The sequence below is a fragment of the Meles meles genome, chromosome 2, assembly GCF_922984935.1.
Source record: "Meles meles chromosome 2, mMelMel3.1 paternal haplotype, whole genome shotgun sequence".
Classification (NCBI taxonomy): domain Eukaryota; kingdom Metazoa; phylum Chordata; class Mammalia; order Carnivora; family Mustelidae; genus Meles; species Meles meles.
Window position 1 is genome coordinate 98,594,326 of NC_060067.1, and position 21,800 is coordinate 98,616,125.

Genomic DNA, 21,800 nt, shown 5'->3' on the forward strand with positions numbered 1-21,800 from the left:
ATCCAGCTCTTGGTTTCAGCTCAGATCATGATCTCAGGGTGGTGGAATTGAGCCTCACATGGAGTTCTGTGCTCGGTGGGGAGTCTGAGTTTCTTCTCTGCCCCTCCCCTGCTCGTGTATGTACACAGGTGCACACTCTCTCTCTCAAATAAATATTTTTAAAAAGTTACTTGGTTATTCTCTTCAGTGTGGTTATAATTTGATGTAAATATAGTTAAATTCACTGTTTATATTCAGTATGAGGACTTTCTTGCCCATCCTTGTTGATTTATTTTTATTTCTGGTTATGTAATCTAGTTCAGGAATCAAAGCTGTATAAAAACATAAACTCAGACACCTTCCTTGTGCCTTTCATCCTGTTCTTACCTACCTGCTAGACATAGCCAATATGTCATACCTGTGTTTCTTTTTGCAAAAAGAAATACTCCGTATTTACATTCTTGTTCCCTCCCTATTCAACAAAAGATAGTATACTCTATATATTCTTTTTTTTTTTTATTCATTTGACAGAGAGAGAGCACAAGTAGGCAGAGAGGCAGGCAGAGAGAGAGGAGGAAGCAGGCTCCCTGCTGAGCAGAGAGCCCGATGCGGGGCTCGATCCCAGGACCCTGAGATCATGACCTGAGCCGAAGGCAGAGGCTTAACCCACTGAGCCACCCAGGCGCCCCTACTCTATATATTCTTTAGCACCTTCTTTTCACTTAATATATCCTGAAGTTTGCTTCATATCAATTAATAGGACACATCCTCATTTTTTTGTTTATATCTGTGTAATATTCCACCATGTGGATGAACCATCATTTATGCAACCTGTCTCTAATACTTTGCTATTACAAATGATGTGATATTAAGTAGCTCTCCGTGTGTGTGTGTTTGCATATTGTTTGAGGTATGTCTTCAGGACAAATTCCTAGCAGCAGGGTTACGAGGTAAATGTGTGACTTTATTATTTATTTATTTATTACTCAAAATTCCCTCCATGTCTTATCAGCACCAGTAATGTATGAGAGTGCTTGTTTCTCCACAGTCTTGCCAGTGTGTTGTGAAGCTTCGGAATTTTTGCTAATCTGATAAATGAGAAATGGCATTTCAATGTATTTAACTTTGTATTTTTCTTACTACAAGTGAAATTTAACATTTTTCATAGGTTTAAATATCATTTGTACATCTTTTTTCATGAACTGTCTTACCTTTTTGTCCAGATGTTTAATGGCTGTTGTTTTTATTCTCATTGATTTTTAAGAGTTTTTTTTTTTTAATATATTGGGGATACTAACCCTTTATTGGTGATGTGTGTTGCAGATACTCTCTTTTGTATGTCACTGGTCTTTTGACTTTGCTTATGGTATGTTGCCAATAGCATTTTTTAAAAAAGAAAACCAATATAGAACATATTAGTAAATATCAATATTAGACATATATAAATGTGAATGAACAATGTACTTGGAGATACTCAAAAGTTAAAACTGAATTCTTTTTTTAAAAAATTGAATTCTTATTTAAACATCTCAAGGGATTCCTGAGAAAGATAAGTTTAATATCAGTTGATAGTTTATTTTCTAAAAAATTAAAAAGGAAAAAAATTTTCATGAAAAATAAGTAGGGGTAGATAAAATTATGTAATATATAAGGATATAGATTTGTATTATGAAGATATAGCAATTATAGAATTTAGTTTTAGGAAATCTCTTTTCTCATCAAGTTGGAAAGAGGATATGATTGAGTCTCATTATTTGCAGTAGTTATGTTCTATTGAATCAGCACAAACACAGGGCACCTGGGTGGCTCAGCTGGTTAAGCAACTGCCTTTGGCTTAGGTCATGATTCCAGGGTTCTGGGATCAAGCCCCACATTGGGTTCCTTACTCAGTGGGGAGCCTGCTTCTTCTCCCTCTGCCTTGTGCTCCATCTCTCTGTCAAATAAATGAATAAAATATTGAATCAACACAAACACTGAATTAGTGAAAAATGAGTCATTGTTTTTAGGAGTAGTTTCCATCAAACCTCTGGTCAGAGCATTTTTATCAATTGATCAAAATCTTGTTTTTATGAGTGTTTCTATTTAAGGATTAATTAATGTTGATCCGTTAACATTGAACTCATGGTGAACTACGCCATGAGTGATTCCCGGAAAAAACTTCCCTTAACACACGTTTTCTCCGTAAAGGACATCACAGCCTTCTTGCACTTAGGAACACTAGATAGTATGCTTAGGGAACATTTGAAATAGCAAAGTCACTTACAAGAAGCCCCAAAGTGTAAAAAATGTACTACATAGACCACAAAAAGGATACTTGCTCATAGTGTGAGAGCTCAAGGAGGCAGAATATCACCTTGTTCTACCTCAGCTGGGAATGTATGTCAGGCAACTCATTTTTTGTAGATCTGGATGTCCACAAATAACCTTAAAAACAGGGTACTGGGGGCGCCTGGGTGGCTCAGTGGATTAAGCCACTGCCTTTGGCTCAGGTCATGATCTCAGGGTCCTGGGATCGAGCCCCGCATCGGGCTCTCTGCTCCGCAGGGAGCCTGCTTCCTCCTCTCTCTCTGCCTGCCTCTCTGCCTACTTGTGATCTCTCTCTCTCTGTCAAATAAATAAAATAAATAATTAAAAAAATTAAATAAAATAATTTAAAAAAATTAAATAAAATAATTTAAAAAAATAAAATAAATAAATAAAAAAAATAAAATAAATAAAATCTTTAAAAAAAACAAAAAAACAGGGTACTGATTTCAGGGTTCCAAATAAATTTTAGTAAGTAGGTAGGATCTGTGAGTAATGAGGATTGACTATTTGTTTTCCGATATGATAGATTTATCTAGAAAGGAATAAGTTGATTTTCTTGAGACACTGAGAAACTTGAATCTATTTATTGGAATATAACAATTGACTTTATGGAGTAAGAATCGGTTTTACCACCAATTTAGGATATGTGAAAGTGTAACGATTTTTTTCCTGTAGATTGAAGTTTTTGTGGGATGATTGAATATATCTTAGAAATGTTCATTTAGAGTTTTATTCTTAAGTGAATGCAGTAAAGGAAAACACATCAATTTTCACCAAGTGCCTTTTTATTCATTTTTTTAAGGATTTTATTTATTTATTTGATAGAGACAGTGAGAGAGGGAATACAAGCAGGGGGAGTGGGAGCACGAGAAGCAGGCCTCCCGCTGAGCGGGGAGCCCCATGTGTTTGGGGCTTAATCCCAGGACCCTGGGATCATGACCTGAGCCGAAGGCAGATGCTTAGTGACTGACCCACCCAGGCACCCCCAAATGCCTTTTTAAAGCCTGTTTTAGAAATAGCATCAGGTTCCAAAATCCACTTACTTTAATTTCGTTTAATTCTGAATTTTAACAGGAAAATAATGAAACCAGAAATAACAATTGACTAAAAATGAAGTTTATACTAGATTTAGCTATGAATTTTTTTACAGTAAAGTTTTTTTATTTAAATAATCTCTACACCCAACAAGAAGCTTGAACTCATGACTCTGAGATTATGAGTTGTATGCTCAGGGCACCTGGGTGGCTCAGCCTTTGGGCATCTGCCTTCTGCTCAGGTCATGGGCCCAGGGTCCTGGGATCCAGCTCCGCATTGGGCTCCCTGCTCAGCAGGAAACCTGCTTCTCCCTCTCACAATCCCCTTGCTCGTGTTCCCTCTCTTGCTGTGTCTCTGTCAAATAAATAAATAAAATCTTAAAAAAAAAAAAAAAAGATGCATGCTACCCCAACTGAGCCGGCCAAGTGCCTCTGATTATCTTTTTTACAATAAAAATCAATCTATTTTTCTTTCTAATAATCACTTTAAAATTATAGTCTTCTTGATGACTTTAGAAGAAATTGAAATGATTGAATATGTACCTTTTTCTTTAAGGAAAAAAATCCTATTTTTAAACAGATACTCAGGTGGTATGGCCTGGCCATCTTCTTCTCTTTTCTATTCTGCAGACTTGCCAACTCTCCTGTTGGCAGGAGACTCTTTATATGTGTTAGGACTTTTGTCTGAACACCTTTACCTCTGGCATAGCTGGTAGCTTTTTCTTGTATTCAAATCTCAATTTAGATGTCACTTCACGTGAGAGATCTTTCCAGTCATACTATCTAACATTATTCTCTGTCATATCAACCTTTGTTATGAAGCCTTTTGTGTCATAATCTGAATTTATCTTTTTTTTAATCTTCTGTGGCCTTCCTTTTTTTTTTTTTTAAAGATTTTATTTATTTATTTGACAGAGAGAGATCACAAGTAGACAGAGAGGCAGGCAGAGAGAGAGAGAGGGAAGCAGGATCGCTGCTGAGCAGAGAGCCCGATGCGGAACTCGATCCCAGGACCCTGGGATCATGACCTGAGCCGAAGGCAGCGGCTTAACCCACTGAGCCACCCAGGCGCCCCTGTGGCCTTCCTTTTTAAAGAAACTACTGTTTCCCCAGTGCTTGGCACAATGTACTTAGAAGATAATTGAAGGGTTTTTTTCTCAAACCAAAGTCAAATGCATTTAAGATAGACTCAGAAATAGCATTAAGTGCTTTTTTCTCATCTATGTTTGCACAAAGCAGCAGTGTAATGGTCTTGGCTTTATTCTAATAGTTAATATTTCATTTTTAGCATTTTTAAATATAGGTTATTGGTTATTTTTCAATTAGTTTGAAAAAAGAAAAAATGAAGCATTTCTACTATAAAAAGTAACCAAAAAATCTTCTTTCTTGAATTTAAAAAAATCAACATTTTCTTATTTCTTACTTTTTCTTTAAGATTTTTAAAAAGATTTTGTTTATTTGACAGAGCACAAGCAGGGAGGGGCAGAGGGAGAGGGAGAAGCAGGCTCCTTGCTGAGGGATGTGGGGCTCAACCCCAGGACCTGCAATCATGACCTGAGTCAAAGGTGAATGCTTAACTGCCTGAGCCACGCAGGCAGCCCTTTTTCTTGAATTTTTATCTTAAAAATATTTGACTACACAGACACTACATAGATACACAGAGAGAATAGTCAGTGGATCCTGAAATATCCAAAGTCCAGATTCAACAATTATCAAGAATACCTCATCTTCAAGTTTAAGTTGTATTCCTGCTTTCATTCAGTTTTATAAGTAAGCGTTGTTTTTTTAAAAGATTTTATTTATTTATTTGACAGAGAGAGACACAGTGAGAGAGGGAACACAAGTAGGAGGACTTGGAAAGGGAAAGAAGGCTTCCTACTGAGCAGGGAGCCTGATGTGGGGCTTGATCCCAGGATGCTGGGATCATGACGTGACCTCAGCCAAAGGCAGATGCCCAATGACTGACCCACTTTTTTTTTTTTTTTTTTTTAAGATTTTATTATTTTCAAGTAACCTCTGTACCCAGTGTGGGGCTCAAACCTACAACCAGTCACATGCTACACTGACTGAGCCAGCCAGGTTCCCCTAGAAATAAGTTTTTAAAAAGTTTAAAACACTATATATGAGATGAATAAAATAACTTTATTTTATCTGTTATAGTTAGGAAACCATTGACTGCAGGAGTTTTACAAGCTCTACCAAAGTTGCCTCCTCTGAACCAGGATTCTCAACAGGTACAATTTTTCCCTATATTTTTTTATTTTGATATAGAATGTTCTGTACTGTTCTTTATGATGAGACTACAGTAATATATAGGGTCCCAAGATATCTTATCTCATGCCCGCCCCAAACTTGTATCTCAGTAATTATTTTCATTATATCCTTGGGGGGAAAAGAGTCTAGCAGTTCCATTTATTAAGTAGTTAGAAGTATTAAGCAACTTAGTAAGTAAGTATTATGTCCTACTAATTTAGTAAGCTTTTTATTTTTATTTTCCTGTTTAATTGGTATTGTTGACATATAACATCGGTTTAAGGTGTACAACATAATGATTTAACATACGTATATATTGTGAATATATGTGATTACTGTAAGCCTTTTATTTTATCTTATTTTATTTTACTTTTTAAGTAGGCTCTTCACCCAGCTCAGAACCCAGTGCGGGGTTTGAGCTCATGACCCTGAGGTTAAGACCTGAGCTGAGGTCAAGACCTGAGCTGAGATCAAGTGTTGGTACTTAACTGACTGAGCCACTTTCCGCTTTTTTTTTTTTTTAAGTGGGCTCCACCCAGCACGGAGCCCAATGTAAGCATTTTAGTTTTAAATAAACACAATCGCTAATGGAATGTATGCACTTGTTGGGCATTGCAAAACTTCTCAAACCTTAGAATAGATTAGTTTTCTTGTTCACATTGATTTTTGCATGGTAATTGATTTTTATCGTAGTAGTTTCTGAAAACTCAACTTTACAAAGATAAAATGCCATTGAAAGAGATGGCACAAGATCTGATGTTGAACTGAACTACCTTGAGTTAACAGTTTATTCAGTGATCAACAGATGCCAAGTGATAACTGTATTTCCTTTTAAATTTATTTAAATTTTAAAAATTTTATAATTTTTTTACAGATTTTATTTGAGAGACAGAGCTAGAGAGAACTAGAGAGAGCATGAATGGTGTAGAGGGGGAGAGGAAGAGGAAGAAGTGTACTCTGCGCTAAGAAGGGAGGCTGAAGCAGGGAGGCTGAAGCAGGGCTTGATGCAAGACCCTGAGATCATACCCTGAGCTGAATGCAGACCCTTAACCACCTGAGCTACCAGGCACCCCGATTTTTATAATTTTTAAAAGATTTTATATATTTACTTGAGAGACAGAGAGAGAGAAAACGCACACAAGGCATGGGAAGAACAGAGGAGGAAGCAGAGGGAGAGAGAGAATCTTTTAAGCAGACTCTGTTGAGTGAAAAGCCCAGTGAAGGGCTCAGTCTCCCAACCTTGAGATCATGACCTGAGCCAAAACCAAGAGTTGGATGCTCAACCCACTGAGCCATCCAGACACCCCGTCCCTTAAATTTTAAAACATTTTGAACAGCCCCTGTTGAGTTCACTGTGGTACCCCAAAGTACCTTGTTGAGCAGTTTAGGAACCATGGTAATGCTATAAAAATTATAGTACTAATTAGAATACATTGAAATTCTAGAATAAATCCTCTAAATTAGTGTTTCTTCTTGGGGATGTTTAACGTATTTGGAGGGATATTCATTATATGGCACTGCTCTTTCTAAAAGACATGTTTGAAACAAAAAGAGGTGAAATGTTTCCTTTGCCCCCATTTTGTATCTTACTCTATTTTCCATGTTACTGTTTTTTTTTCTCCTTTTTTAAATACAGAAAAAAATGAAGAAAAATAAAAGTCACCCTATCACTGATAGGTAATTATTATTAATGTTTGCAACATTTTAGGCCCATTTTCAAAAATATGGTTAGATTGTTGTGTGTGTAAGCAGTTTTCTGTCTTTTCCCCTTAATATTTTATGTTTCTCACCTTATTAAGACACCACTTGGGGCGCCTGGGTGGCTCAGTGGGTTAAAGCCTCTACCTTCGGCTCAGGTCATGATCTCAGGGTCCTGGGATCGAGCCCCAAATCGGGCTCTCTGCTCAGCAGGGAGCCTGCTTCCTCCTCTCTCTCTCTGCTTGCTTCTCTGCCTACTTGTGATCTCTGTCTGTCAAATAAATAAAAACAAATCTTTAAAAAAAAAAGACACCTCTTAAATATGTCTTCTGCTTATTTATTAATTTTTTTTTGCTGCTTGGTGAGAAAGCTTATTATTGTCTTTATCTGAAAAATCTTCATAGAAAATTGTGGTTTGGTTTATTAGCTCTTAGCAGTCTGCTCCTGAGCTCTAAGGAAGCTTGCCTTCCTCTGAGCTACCCAGTTTTTCTTCTTGGGCAAGGGACATTTAGGGATGGTTCCACCTCTTCTTTTTAACTTCTTTCTTAGGCTTCTTCTAGACTGGATTGTCTCATATAGCAGCATGAGCTTTCTTACGCATCTCCGCATCTCTGTCATGTCTGGAGTTACATTGTTTTTGTATTGAGAGAGCTGTTTCTTGTAAGCATCTTCATCTTCTTCCATTAGTAATGCATGTCATCTGCAACGTTCTGACCCTTGATGAGCTTCTGATGTACTTCTGCATTGAATTCCTTGCTTTCTGAATCATAACTAGGAAATCATTTGGTACTGTGAGAAATAGACAAGCCTCCATTCACAGCACCCATGAGGGCCCCAAACTTTATTTCCAGGAGTAGTTCTGGCAAGCTCTGCATCCAGATAGCAGGTGAAAATACCAGGTTGACCATCAGTGTTTCCACATTGCATTCATCTTGTCACCTCCACTTGGGCTTCATAGATATTGTCCCTGTCAAATCTCTTGAGAAGCCTGTGGGTCAGCAGCAGGCCAGTACAATATGCTGCAGCATAATTTATCAGGCCAACCTTCACACCATACTCTGGGGTTCATGAGCTTATGCTGCACAACTATCATATCTCCTTCTATGTGGGTGTGAGTAATCTGACAAATGAGATCTCTTTTGGTTACACAGATTGTCATCCTGTAGTGAGGTGTGTTGTGTTTATTTTTATCCTGAAGTACCAAGTGTTTCTGAGCATAATAATCGGTTTTATCCTCTCGTCATCTTCGAAATTTCACTTGGTATCTCTTAAAGTAAGACTTATTCTTGACAACTTTAACAAACGCCATCCTGCAGAGCAGAGACCACGTTAGCCACTCAACAACGGACCAGCAGTTTAATACCTTTCACAGGTTACTTACCATCCCATCCTATGGATAGTCTGTGCTTTGGATAGCAGTGCCCTATTCTGAAGATTTAAATTATTTCTAGCATTTTGCTAGGATAAATAAAACTTCAGCAAATGTTTTTGCACGTAAGTTGTTTACATTTTGAGTTATTTTCTTAGATTTGAGTCCCACATGTGGAATTGATGATAACTTGAAAGGCTAAGAACAATTTTCTTTTTTTTTTTTTCTTTTAAGATTTATTTATTTGACAGAAAGAGATCACAAGTAGGCAGAGGCAGGCGGGGGGTGGGAGGGCACCCTGCTGAGCAGAGAGCCTGATGCAGGGCTCTATCCCAGGACCCTGAGATCATGACCTGAGCCGAAGGCAGAGGCTTAACCCACTGAGCCATCCAGGTGCCCCTAAGAACAATTTTCTTGATTTATATTGGCAAATCTAAAAACCTTACTCTTTTGTAGTATGAATATTTATTTCACTTCACATTCACCAGTACTAAGATATTTTCAATGCTGGGACACCTAAGTGGCTTGATTACTTGGACATCTGACTATTGATTTCGGCTTGGGTTGTGATCTTGGGATCGTGGGGTCAAGTCCAGCATTGGACTCTGCTCTGTGTGAGGGCTGTTTGAGATTCTCTCTCTTTTCCTCTTCCCTTCCCCTCAGCCTCACACTCTCTCTTCCTCTCTAATAAATAAATTTTTTTTTAAGATTTTATTTATTCATTTGAGACAGAGAGAGAGAGCATGAGCAGGGGGAGAAGCAGAGGCAGAGGGAATGGGAGAAGCAGACTCCCTGCTGAGCCAGGAGCCCAACTTGGGGCTCTATCCCAGGACCCTGGGATCGTGATCCCAGCCAAAGGCAGATGCTTCATCATTTGAGCCACCCAGGTGTCCTAATAAATCTTAAAAAAAAAAGATATTTTCAATTCTTGCGAAGTCAGAATAGTATTTAATTAATATATAGTTTTTGTTCCTTTGATTATTAGTGATAGATTTCTTTTATTTTTTTATTTTTATTTTTAAATTTTTATTCTTTTTTGTTCTTCTATTTTTTGTTTAATAGAAATTTATATTTTATTTTGTAACTTACTAGTACCTCTTAGTTATTCTGTTTATATTCTGTTCCTAAGATTATAAAAGAAAATGAAGTTGAACCAAGTGAACCACTTCAGTCTTGGCAGATGAGTTAATTTTTAAAATATAAAGAGGCCAGAATTTATAGTTATATATATAGATATGGCATATAATTTTATATTGTCAGTTTTTTTTTTTTAAAGATTTTATTTATTTGACAGGCAGAGATCACAAGTAGGCAGAGAAGCAGAGAGAGAGAGAGGAGGGAAGCAGACTCCCTTCCTAGGACTCTGGGATCATGACCTGAACCGAAGGCAGAGGCTTTAACCCACTGAGCCACCCAGGCGCCCCTGTCAATTTTCAATATCATTTGTAAACTTACTTAGATGAGGCTACTGTCTTGTATAAATATCCTGGTGTGGTCAGTAGGATTTGGTTAAGTAACAAATCTTTTATCACAAATAAGTTTTTTTTTTTAAGATTTTATTTATTTGACAGACAGAGATCACAAATAGGCAGAGAGGCAGGCGGGTGCAAGGGAAAGCAGGTTCCCTCTGAGCAGGGAGCCTGATGCAGGGCTTAATCCCAGGACCTGGAGATCATGACCTGAACTGAAGGCAGAGGCTTAACCCACTGAGCCCCCCAGGCACCCCCACAAATAAGTTTGTAAACTTGTAATCATTACTTAATCCAAGAATTGTCATTGACAATTATAGCTGTACCTGCAACTCTGTTGCCTTAAAGAGAACAAAACAAAACAAATAAAATTCATATAGTGGTGGCTTGATCATTTTTCATCCTTATATAATAAGATCAAATGTATAAAATAATAATGAACAACTTCATTATTTAGCTTAGAAATGATCACTTTCTTAATTTCTTCACTTGAAAAAATAGGGTTTAAACCTTTTCAAGGATAGTTTACACAAAATATAAACTGCAGATAACTCTGTCATTCTCCACAATGAGTTGCCATTTATTTTTATTTTTACTCTTTAAAGATGTTATTTATTTATTAGAGAGGAAGAGAGTGGGAGCATGAGCAGGGGGAGCAGCAGAAGGAGAAGCACATTCCCCATTGAGCAGGGAAACTGACTCGGGCATTGATCCCAGGACCCTGGGATCATGACCTGAGCTGAAGGCAAACACTTAACCAACTGAGCCACCCAAGCATCCCTATGAGTTGCCATTTAAAATAAATATCATATATTTTTAAAAATCTGTTGTAATCTCATAGGAATGAAAAAGGTCTTATAATCTTTTGCAAAAAATTTTTTTTATTTCAATCTTTTTAGCATTAATATAGGAGTATATTTGCATTTTTGTAATACCTTTCATACTATAACTTTCTGAAGCAACCTCTTCATGTTCATTAATGATAGAAAAACTTCCAGGGGGCATCTTAGTGGCTCTGCCTTTGAGCTCAGGTCATGATCCCAGGGTCCAGGGATCAAGCCCTGCATCTGGCTTTCTGCTCAGCAGGGAGCCTGCTTCCCCCCTCTCTCTGCCTGCCTCTCTGCCTACTTGTGATCTCTCTCTCTGTCAAATAAATAAATAAAATCTTTAAAAAAAAAAGAAAAACTTTCAAAATTTAAAGTTAGGGTACTCTTTAAGGATATACTTAATGGCACTGCTATTTTATTTTTGCTAATTTTATTTCTATAATTAGCTACAAATAGCAACAGAAGAGAGGGTGCTTTGCTAATTGGTTTTTTAAACTCACTGTATTTGAAAATTCTAATTCTAAAATATGAGTTGAATGTTTTTAAGAACTACTTGGTTGGCAGATGTGCTAATGTATTATGTTATTAATAGAAGGTAACTATTTGAAGAAATGCATTATCTCTTGTCTGTTGAGGAATTTTTTTCTCTCTATTTTTTAAACATAAAAATTATTTCTGTTAAATTCCTTTTCAAAGGCTAATTCATAGTAGAAATTATGGTTTTATAGTTTGATGAACTAAAAATGACTAGTTGCTCTTGTCTATATCTTGTGTTTTTATGGTTGCTAGGAATTGGTTTATCTTTTTATCTTTTTTTTTTTTTTAATTTTATTCATTTGTCAGAGAGAAGGAGAGAGAGAGAGAGCACACAGGCAGGCAGAGGTGGAGAGAGAAGCAGGCTCCCTGCCGAGCAAGGAGACCATGCAGGACTCGATCCCAGGACCCTGGGATCATGACCCGAGCCGAAGGCAGCGGCTTAACCCACTGAGCCACCCAGGCGTCCCTTATCTTATTTTTAATGTAGGCTTCATGCCCAAAGTGGGCTTGAACTCACAACTCCGAGATTAAGAGTCACATGCTCTATTGGGGCACCTGGATGCCAGTCAGTTAAATGGCAGACTCTGGATTAGATTGTGATCCCATTGTACTGGGCTCAAACTCTGTGTTGGGCTCCATGCTCAGTGGGGAGCCTGTTTAAGGATTCTCTCTCTCCTCCTCCTGCCCCTCCTCTCGCTTTTGCTCTCTCTCTAAAATAAATTAAAAAAAAAAAAAAAAAAAGAGTCACATGCTCTACTGGCTGAGCCAGCCAGGTGCTCAGATTTCATTCTTTTTTTTTTTTTTTTTTTTTAATTTTATTTATTTATTTGAGAAAGAGAGAGAGAGAGAACATGAGTGGGGTGAGGGACAGAGGGAGAAGCAGACTCCCTACTGACCAGAGAGCCTGATGCGGGGCTGAATCCCAGGACCCCGGGATCATGACCTGCTGAAGGCAGACGCTTAACTGGCTGAGCCACCCAGGTGCCCCTGATTCATTCTTTAAATTGATAATGCTTTTTACAATTTTTCCTCCTTTGGTTTCAAACTAATTTTTTAAAAAAATTTTATTTATTTTTATTTTTTTATTTTTTATTTTTTAAAGATTTTATTTATTTATTTGACGGAGAGCGATCATAAGTAGGCAGAGAGGCAGGCAGAGAGAGAGGAGGAAGCAGGCTTCCTGCTGAGCAGAGAGCCGGATGCGGTTCTCGATTCTAGGACCCTGGGATTAATGACCTGAGCCGAAGGCAGAGGCTTTAACCCACTGAGCCACCCAGGCACCCCTCAAACTAATTTTTGAATTAAATAATCTGCATTAACATTAAGTATTCGGTTAGATGGGTGATCATTAGGTATGCAACAATTTTTTCTAGGGTTGAAATATTCAACTAGGGGCTCCTGGGTGGTTCAATTGCTTAAGTGTCTGCCTTCAGCTAGGGTCATGATCGCAGGGTCCTGGGATTGAGCCCCACATTGGGCTCCCTGCTTGGGAGCTCCCTGCTCCCTTCTTCTCCCTTTTCCTCTGCCTGCCACTCTGGCTGCTTGTACTCTCTTTGTCTCTCTGTCAAATAAATAAATAAAATACAATCTTTAAAAAAATCAACTATAATTTAAGAATTAGGATTGCCTGGGTGCCTTAGTTGGTTAAATGTCCGACTCTTGATTTCAGCTCTGGTCATGATCTCAGGGCTATGAGACTGAGCCCCGAGGTTGAGGCTTTGTGGGGACTCCACCCAAGATTTTCTCTCTCCTGAGGCACATGGGTGGCTCAGTTGGTTAAGTGTCAGCCTTCAGCTCAGGTCACAATCTCCTGAGCAGGCTCCCTGCTCAGTGGGGATTCTGCCTGTTCAGTTCCCTCTGCCCCTCCCACCACTCATATGCACACTTGCACACATACTCTTTCTCTCTCAAATAAATAAAATCTTAAAAATGATTCTCTCTTTCCCTCTGCCCCTTCCTCTTGTGTGCACATATGTTCCCTCTATCTCTCCAAATAAATAAATTTATAAACATTTTATTTATTTATTTGACAGAGAGAGAGAGAGAGAGAGCATAAGCAGAGGGAGCAGCAGGCAGAGGGAGAAGGAGAAGCAGACTCCCCAGTGAGCAAAGAGCCAGACACAGGTCTTGTGAGCTGAGCCAAAATAGAGGCTTAACTGACTGAGCCACCCAGGCTCCCCTCAAAATAAATAAATTAAAAAAAAATTAGGATTAGAATTATTTATTGCTGAGTTTTAAAATTAATTAGCATAGTAACTTACCTGCTGGAGAACTCGCTTGCCAGAGGTAGCTTATTATATGTTTGTATATACAGAAGTAAGATTGAAATGACAAGTGTACTTTCAAATGGCAAGCTTTAAGTTTTGGGAGTATTTTCCAATAAAACTCATGAGCGGCCTGCAAAACTCTACTAGCTAACACACTTACTGATATTTTATTCTAGATCTTTTCCTTGGTTGATGAAGAGACTGCTTTTCTAGATGTTATCCCTAAACAATTAGAGAGAAAAACCTGTGACCCTAAGGTAAAATTTGTGAACAACTTTGATTTTCTAATCTACTGCCTTTTCCTGCTATTTTCTTATACCACTCTCACAGTTTTCATAGGCAGAAGGTTAATGAGCATAATGAGATTAACCTGATTTTAGGAACAAGAAAAACTAATGACTAGTACCCCTTGTTTGACTTGAGCCCTTTCTCTTTACTAGTGAACTAATAATGCATCATGCATATATATGACACACACCCTAGAAACTGGAAGATAAATAAGCTGTAAATAATGAATGTTTTGCAGAGAACAAAATGAAGATCTTTATAGCCTTCGACATATAGGCTACTCTACCAGTCCTACTTCTGTAGAAGTATATCTAACCCAAGTTCTACCTAGTGCCATCTCCACCATATCAAAAATTTGTAGAGAAAGTAGCATATAAATACTTGGACTTTATAAATACTGATTCTATTCCTAAAACCCAACAGAACTTTAAAGGAGATCTACATAGAAGCGTAGAGAGTAAGGTATCTATTGCTTATGGAGAATGTGTATTCTCCATCAAACAAATTAGAAATATACAGAGTCTAACAGGTGATACTTTTATAGTTGAACTGTGTATGTTTTAAAATTTAGAATACTTTCAACAAAGGTCCTGTATAAGGGATATTTAGATTTGATTTTCCTTTCACATGTGTGATTTAGAATCTTAATTTTTAAATAAGTGAATATTCAGATTATTTACTATCATAATTTTGTTAATTTATCAGTTAGAAATAAATTCACCCTTTATGTACATTTCTTTGGCTTTATTAGCAATCTTAATTTTTTCTTAAAGATTTTATTTATTTATTTGACAGAGAGATCACAAGTAGGCAGAGCAACAGGCAGAGAGACAGGGAAGAGCAGGCTCCCTACCGAGCAGAGAGCCTGATGTGGGGCTCAATTCCAGGACCCTGGGATCATGACCCAAGCTGAAGGCAGAGGCTCAACCCACTGAGCCACCCAGGCGATCCAAGCAATCTTAATTTTCCACTTTCTGAGTAAATTTTGTCACCCAGTGAGGAATAAAATTCCTACAACCCCTCAAGCGGACAGTAGAGAAAGCTGTTTGAAGACTTGAGAGCAGATCAGGTCTCTGAGGAGATGACAGTACCTCTCTGAAGTACACACCTGTATTGACATCATATTCTTAGGACTTTGTTCTCAGAGCAATAGGATCAGATCTTCTGGGAGGCAGAGAGCCCACCATCCCTCTTCTGGAAAGCCTGATAGTTTACAAAATGCCCGAACAAAGGAAAATGCTTCCTGTATATCTTCCCTTACTTCCTATTACATGTTTATTGACTGCTTCTGATATGCCAAGCATGGTGTTAAATGCACGTGATACCCTGATGAAACCAACAGGTCTCTCCCCTCAAGAAGTTTATAGTACAATTAGGATATAGATGAAAAGAAACTTCATTATAGTATAATGTTTTAAGTCTATAATGGAAAGTTGTATAATGTACATGGGAAGCATAGAGAAAGGGGCCAACTGTATTTTTCTGGTTTAATTAGTCCATTATTACTATAGTTTTTGTGCTCCTTATAAAAAATTCATATTTATTAATGTTATCAATGTTAATGTTAATATTATTAATATTTATTAATGGTGAATTTGAATTCAATTAAATCAATGACCAAATTACGTTTTACAATTAGCATGTGTTAGGATAATAGGAGTTTTTCTGGTTTTCAGTATTATTCACTTAATTATTTACATTAAGTAATATTTAATAAGAAAGCTAAATTGTGATTTCTTTCCTGTGTATATATACATTATGACTATATATCAATATGTACTTATTGCAATACTCATTTTTAATAATTTATTTGTAGCCTGTTGAGTTTCAAGGGCACCAAGTGAAAGGATCAGCTACTAGTGCTTTGATGGTCAGAGGACACAGCTCACAACTAGAATGCGGTCAGTTTCCAGATAGTATTGAGTATGAAAACTACAGGACAGACACTTGTTTATTGACACCAAAATTGACTAGTGCTTGTATGCAGATTGATTTCTTGCAGGTAAAAATATTTTTTATAGTTGCACCTTGCCAAATCATTGTCTTTATATCAATACTAAATTTTATGAAGAACTATTTAAATCTTTGAACAAAGAAAAGTTATCCTTACCCCCACTTCTCTAAAGTATGACACTAAGCACCTCTCAATTGCTACCAAATAGAGTTCATAAGAGAATGATAAGCATATATTCAAAACAGTGTCTGTTCAAGAGATTAACATTTTTTTCCCCAAAGATTTTATCTATTTATTTGACAGAGAGAGAGAGAGAGAGTGCACAAGCAGGCAGAGAGGCAGGCAGAGAGAGACAGGGAAGCAGGCTACCCATCGAGCAGAGTCCGATGCGGGGCTCGATCCCAAGACCCTGAGACCATGACCCAAGCTGAAGGCAGAGGCTTAACCCACTGAGCCACCCAGGTGCCCCTATAAGATATATTTTAAGGCAAAATGACCAGGCCTACCTACAGAGAAAAGAGCTTTTTGGTATAAGTGTGGCAGATTGCATATAGTAGTGTCTAAACCTCAAAAAATATTCTGTTATTTCATCAAATTCCCAGGTACTATCACTGATTAAAAGAAGCACCATTATGGGGCACCTGGGTGGCTCAGTCAGTTAAGCATCTGGCTTCAACTCAGATCATAATCCCAGGATCCTGGGATCAAATCCCTCATCCGTCTCCCTGCTCAGCAGAGAGCCGCCTTATCCCTCTGCCTCTGCTGCTTCCTTGTGCTACTTGTGCTCTCTCACTCTCTCTCTGTCAAATAAATAAATAAAATATTTTTTTTTCTTTTAAAGATTTTATTTATTTATTTGACAGAGAGTACAAGTAGGCAGAGAGGCAGGCAGAGGGAGAGGGAAAAGCAGACTCCCTGCTGAGCAGGGAACCCGATGGGGGGCTTGATCCCAGGCCTGTGGGATCATAACCTGAGCCGAAGGCAGCCACATAACTAATGGAGCCACCCAGGCACCCCAATAAATAAAATCTTAAAAAAAAATTGAAAAATAAAAGAAGCACCATTATATATCACTAAGAAAGAAGAGCAGTTAACATTATACAGTGCTTCATCACTTTGACTTTTTTATTAAAACCTTTTTTATTGTGGTGGGGCGCCTGGGTGGCTCAGTTGGTTAAGCATCTGACTCTTGATCTCAGCTCACGTCTTGCTCTCAGGTTTGTGAGTTTGAGCCTCATGTTGGGCTGTGCACTTGGTGTGGAGCCTACTTAAAAACAAAAAAACTTTTTTATTATGGTAAAAAAATCATAAAATTTATAATCTTACCTATTTTTATGTATACAGTTAAGTCATGTGAAATGTATTTATAATGTCATGAAGCAGATCTCTAGAACTTTTTCACTTCCACTTAGAATTTTGATGTTTTGCTTGTTGTAAGAAGTCTTGGATTTATTTGGGTGTAGATATTTTAATGATACATCACACTGCTTTGCCTCCTTGCCTTCTTTGAATGCAATACTTTTTTGTTCAGTGGCAAATGATAATATTATCCTTTTGAAGATGTTTAAATGGCAAAATTACATAACAAGTAATGTTAATGCAAACTCATGCTTAAGTGATTATTGTAGGAACAGTATGACTAACTTGTATATGATTTCACTTGCACAGCAATGCCAGCAGTGTTATGACTATTGCCAATGCTATAGGGATGTAACAAGGTCATCACTGTTAGGGTGCATCCTTTATTTCAGTGATGTTGAGATATAAGAAATGTGAATGTAAGCATTGATGATATATAATGTATTCTGCTTTCCCTGAATTGACTTCATAAGATACTGCTTCTGTTCTTCTGTGTCTCAAGTTATAACCACAAACTGTGTGTGTGTGTGTGTGTGTGTGTGTGTGTGTGTGTGTGTGTGTGAACACACATGTAGGGAGGTAGATAAAGATAGAGATATACACACACACACACACTTTATCTTTTTACTAAGTAAACTGATAATTGGTCTCTGTTTTCTAGTACCCAGATGAAGAAAATTTTCCAAAAGGAGGTATTGGCTCTCATATTGAAGATAATTTTCAAGTGAGAGCTGAGTCTAATAAGAACTCAATTGAAAATGACTGTAAGTAAATTCTAAGTAAAATATAACATTAAAAATTTATTTGACATTGGACAGAATGTTACGTAAAAATTCATGCTTTTTTTTCTTCTCCACAGTTATTTTAGATTTCTCTCCTAAAAATTCAGAACATTCATATCATTATTTGGATTATAATTTTAAATCAGCAGAGAAGACTTCATGGGAAACAAATAAGGTATAATATAAGGAGAATTTTAATGGTTGAGTGTAAAAAATCTTGGTAATCTTGGGATGCCTGGGTGACTTAGTCAGTGAAGTGGCCAACTCTTGATTTCGACTCAGGTCATGATCTCAGAGTCCTGGGATTGGGCGGAGTCAGGCGCCATACTTTACAGAGAGTCTGCTGTAGAGATTCTCTCTCCTCTCCTACCACCTCTGCCCCTGCTCATGCATGCTCGCTCTCTCTCTCACTCTCTCAAATAAATAAATAAATCTTTAAAAACAAATCTTGGTAATGTTAGAAGAAATTAATCCAGCAAAGGCTAAAAAGATAAAAATCTTAGGATTTTTTTAAAACATGATCAAGAAAGGTTACCAATAATCAACATTATTTTAGTGATAAAACATCAGTATAGTTTGTTAGAATAAATAAGAAGGGAGAGCATGCACATGCCATGCAGATATCTGGAGCATTCCAGGTACAAGGAATAGCAAATGTAGAGGTTTTGAGGCAGGGGAATGCTGGCCAGTTTATAGAACACAAGGAGATAGCCCTGGAATGAATGCATGAATGAATGAATGAATGAATCAATCAATCAATCAATGAAGGGGAGAGTGGTAGGAAGTTAGATCAAAGTGAAGGTAAGGGGCTGATCTTACAGGGGTGCTGCACAGGACATTTTCAGAACGTTCTTGTACTTTGAGAGAGTTTGGGAACCATTAGAGTTTTAATGAGAGGAAATGGTTCGACTTATGTTTAGAAAGAACTCTGTGGCCAGTTTGTAGAGGATGTACTGTGGCGGTAATACTCTGTGTCATACTCAGTAAGAACTGCCTATTATTGTTACTTTTGTTGAAGGTGCAATACAATGGAGACCACCTAGGTTTGAATGCCAACTCTGCTGCTAATAAGCCGGGTGAATTTAAACAAATTTAATTGCTTACCTACTCTATTTCTCAGTTTTCTCAGTGGTAAAATAAGGAAAATAGGAGTACCAGTCTCATATGATTGTGGTAAGAATCACATATACAGTGCTTAGGGTAGACCCTGGCACACAGTAAAAATTTGTAAATATAATAAGACTATTACTATGGTGATGATTGAATGTAATTTCTCATTAGTTTGTTTATTCTACTATACTGAAGACCTAGAGTGTGGGGATCATGAATATTCATCTTCACATCCTTATTTCCTAGCACAGCACCTGGAAACAAGTGGCTAATCAAGAAAGTGTTCTAAAATTTACATATAATTTTTTATCTTTATTGTAAATTACTAAAAAAAAATACACGGATACAATCTAATAAGTTTAAACCATTCAGAAGTACATAAAGTTACAAGAACACTTTCCCCCTAATTCCACCTCCATTAGAAACCAACCATTCTTTTTTCTTTTTTTTTTTAACTAACCATTCTTAACAGTTTGGTATGCATTCTTCCAAACTTTTATTCTTTTATTCTATTGTTACACAAATATGTATAAATGTGATCATCATATTAGATTTTTAAGGTGATTAATTTCTGGAAGCAAAAAGAAAATTAAATACTGTTTTAAGGAGAATAACATAATGAATAATATGATTATTCAGGTCTAGAATATATCAAAAGAGTTCACTCCATTTTGGAGCAATATTTTGAAATTTAGGTCAACTGTAGGTAAACCCTAGACCTGAGGACATTAGAAAGCTGTTCATTCCTTGAGTCTACAGGAAGTTTTACTTTCACAGCTCCAAACTGTGAGGTCTGAGTTCATCTTAATCCCCATCAACTAGAGATTCATCTTTAGAATCAAATCCCCACAACTCCTATCAATCTAAATCAGAATCTGACCCATTTCAAGTAAATCCAAAAGTTTTAATTATTTATTTATTTTAAAGATTTTATTTATTTGTTTATTTGACAGAGAGAGAGAGAGAGCAGAAACAGGGTAAGGGGCAAAGGGAGAAGCACGCTCCCTGGGGAGCCTAATGTGGGACTTGTTTCCAGGACCGTGGGATCATAACCTGAGCCCAGACACTTAACTGACTGAGCCACCCACTGACTGAACAACATGAATCCAGTAGTTTTTAATGTTCTGTATTTTACTTTTTATGGTTATTATTGACTTTAATGAGTTTATTCTATCCTGCCCCTTTGGGAAGAATCTTTGTCCTGCTATAACTCTACATAATGTGCTTGAAAGCATTATTTTTTAATGTAGATTACTAGAATTCATTTCAAACTATAGGGAAAAAAGTGTAATAACATTCTGGTCAATAGTCTTGTTTTTTCTTTCTGAATAGGCGATATCACCAGAACAAAAGATCTCTACATTAAACCCTGTTTCTACTTTTACTTTGAACTCAAGAGATGAAGACTTTGTGCTGGAATTCTCTGAGGAGTCCCTGAAAGAAAGAACTTTACCTGGTGACCTTCACTTCCTCAACTTAGTTACTATCAAAGTGCTCTAATACCTCTCTGTGTAAAATGAAGTTTTTTATTTGAGCAATTATTACTAAACTGAAAGTATCTTAGAACAGATTCTATGTCGTATCCCTCAAGCCTTCCCTTTTTCTATTCCAAATGGCTCTTACTTCCAAATATGGTATTTTCTTCTAACTTGCAGGTTGCTTCTTACTTCTCCTGTCATTTTCTCATTATGGACCTCTGAAATTATCTTCTGTCATTACAGTTCTTCTCACAGCTCTAACTCCAGAGCCAGGCCCCTCTATTGCCCACTCCCCTCCCACGGGAACAGTTCATTGTCAATGTCTCATCTACATCATTGGTTGACTTTGTTCTAACCTCTTTCTTTCCTCTGATTTGCTTAGGCGTCTCTTCAGCTGCTGCTTCCGCAGTTGCATTTTCAGGTCTCTTTTTTTTTTGACTCCTCCCTATGAGTAAATTCCTACTTTGTGATAAGTATAGTACGTTCTGTAGGATTCTTTCCCTAAACTTTTCTTTTTCTCTCTCTTCTTACAATTTCACCAGCGGATCTGCCCCTGATTCCAAAGCTGTGTTGGGTAAGGGGTGAAGTTGTAGGTAATTTTTTTGGTCATGAGTGGATGATACAAAAAAACAACAACTTTGTAATGTGAATGAGTAGTTGCGTTGGAAAAGGTTTAGTGAGTATGGTTAGTAGAGAAAACAAGGTAAGGAGGAGTCAGTGTGGGAGGCATGGGTATCCAAACAAGTGAAGTGACAATGAAATAATAGATAATTTTCATAGTTAAGCCATGGGTCTTTCTTTATTTTTTAAAATTTTAATTTTTAATTTTTTATTCAAGTATAATTAACATGTAGTGTTTTATTAGCTTCAGGTGTAGAATACAGTGATGCAACAATTTTATACATTTCTCAATGCCTATTGAGTAAGTGTGCTCTTAATCTCCTTTATCTATTTCACTCCTTCCCCCACCCACCTCCCCTCTAGCAACTATCAGTTTATTCTCTGTATTTAAGAATCTGTTTTTTGTTTATCTCTTTTAATCTTTTTTTTTTCTTAAATTCCACATATGGATGAAATGATATGGTATTT

At 37.2% G+C, this 21,800-nt stretch overlaps 1 protein-coding gene and 1 pseudogene across 4 annotated transcripts in view; one reads left to right on the forward strand and one right to left on the reverse strand.

Moving 5' to 3' along the window:
- The window catches only part of ZGRF1 (zinc finger GRF-type containing 1), an 84,042-nt gene that overhangs the window by 18,774 nt on the left and 43,468 nt on the right, over positions 1 to 21,800 (forward strand). For 3 of the 4 annotated variants that reach the window (XM_045997335.1, XM_045997337.1, XM_045997338.1), the window contains exons 7-12: positions 5,481 to 5,554; positions 13,917 to 13,997; positions 15,845 to 16,030; positions 18,003 to 18,105; positions 18,201 to 18,298; positions 20,566 to 20,689. In XM_045997335.1, coding sequence (XP_045853291.1) covers positions 5,481 to 5,554; positions 13,917 to 13,997; positions 15,845 to 16,030; positions 18,003 to 18,105; positions 18,201 to 18,298; positions 20,566 to 20,689 — 666 coding nt within the window. The remainder of the gene's footprint in view (positions 1 to 5,480; positions 5,555 to 13,916; positions 13,998 to 15,844; positions 16,031 to 18,002; positions 18,106 to 18,200; positions 18,299 to 20,565; positions 20,690 to 21,800) is intronic. The other variant, XM_045997336.1, reaches the window with a different exon arrangement.
- LOC123936768 lies at positions 7,695 to 8,580 on the reverse strand (annotated as a pseudogene).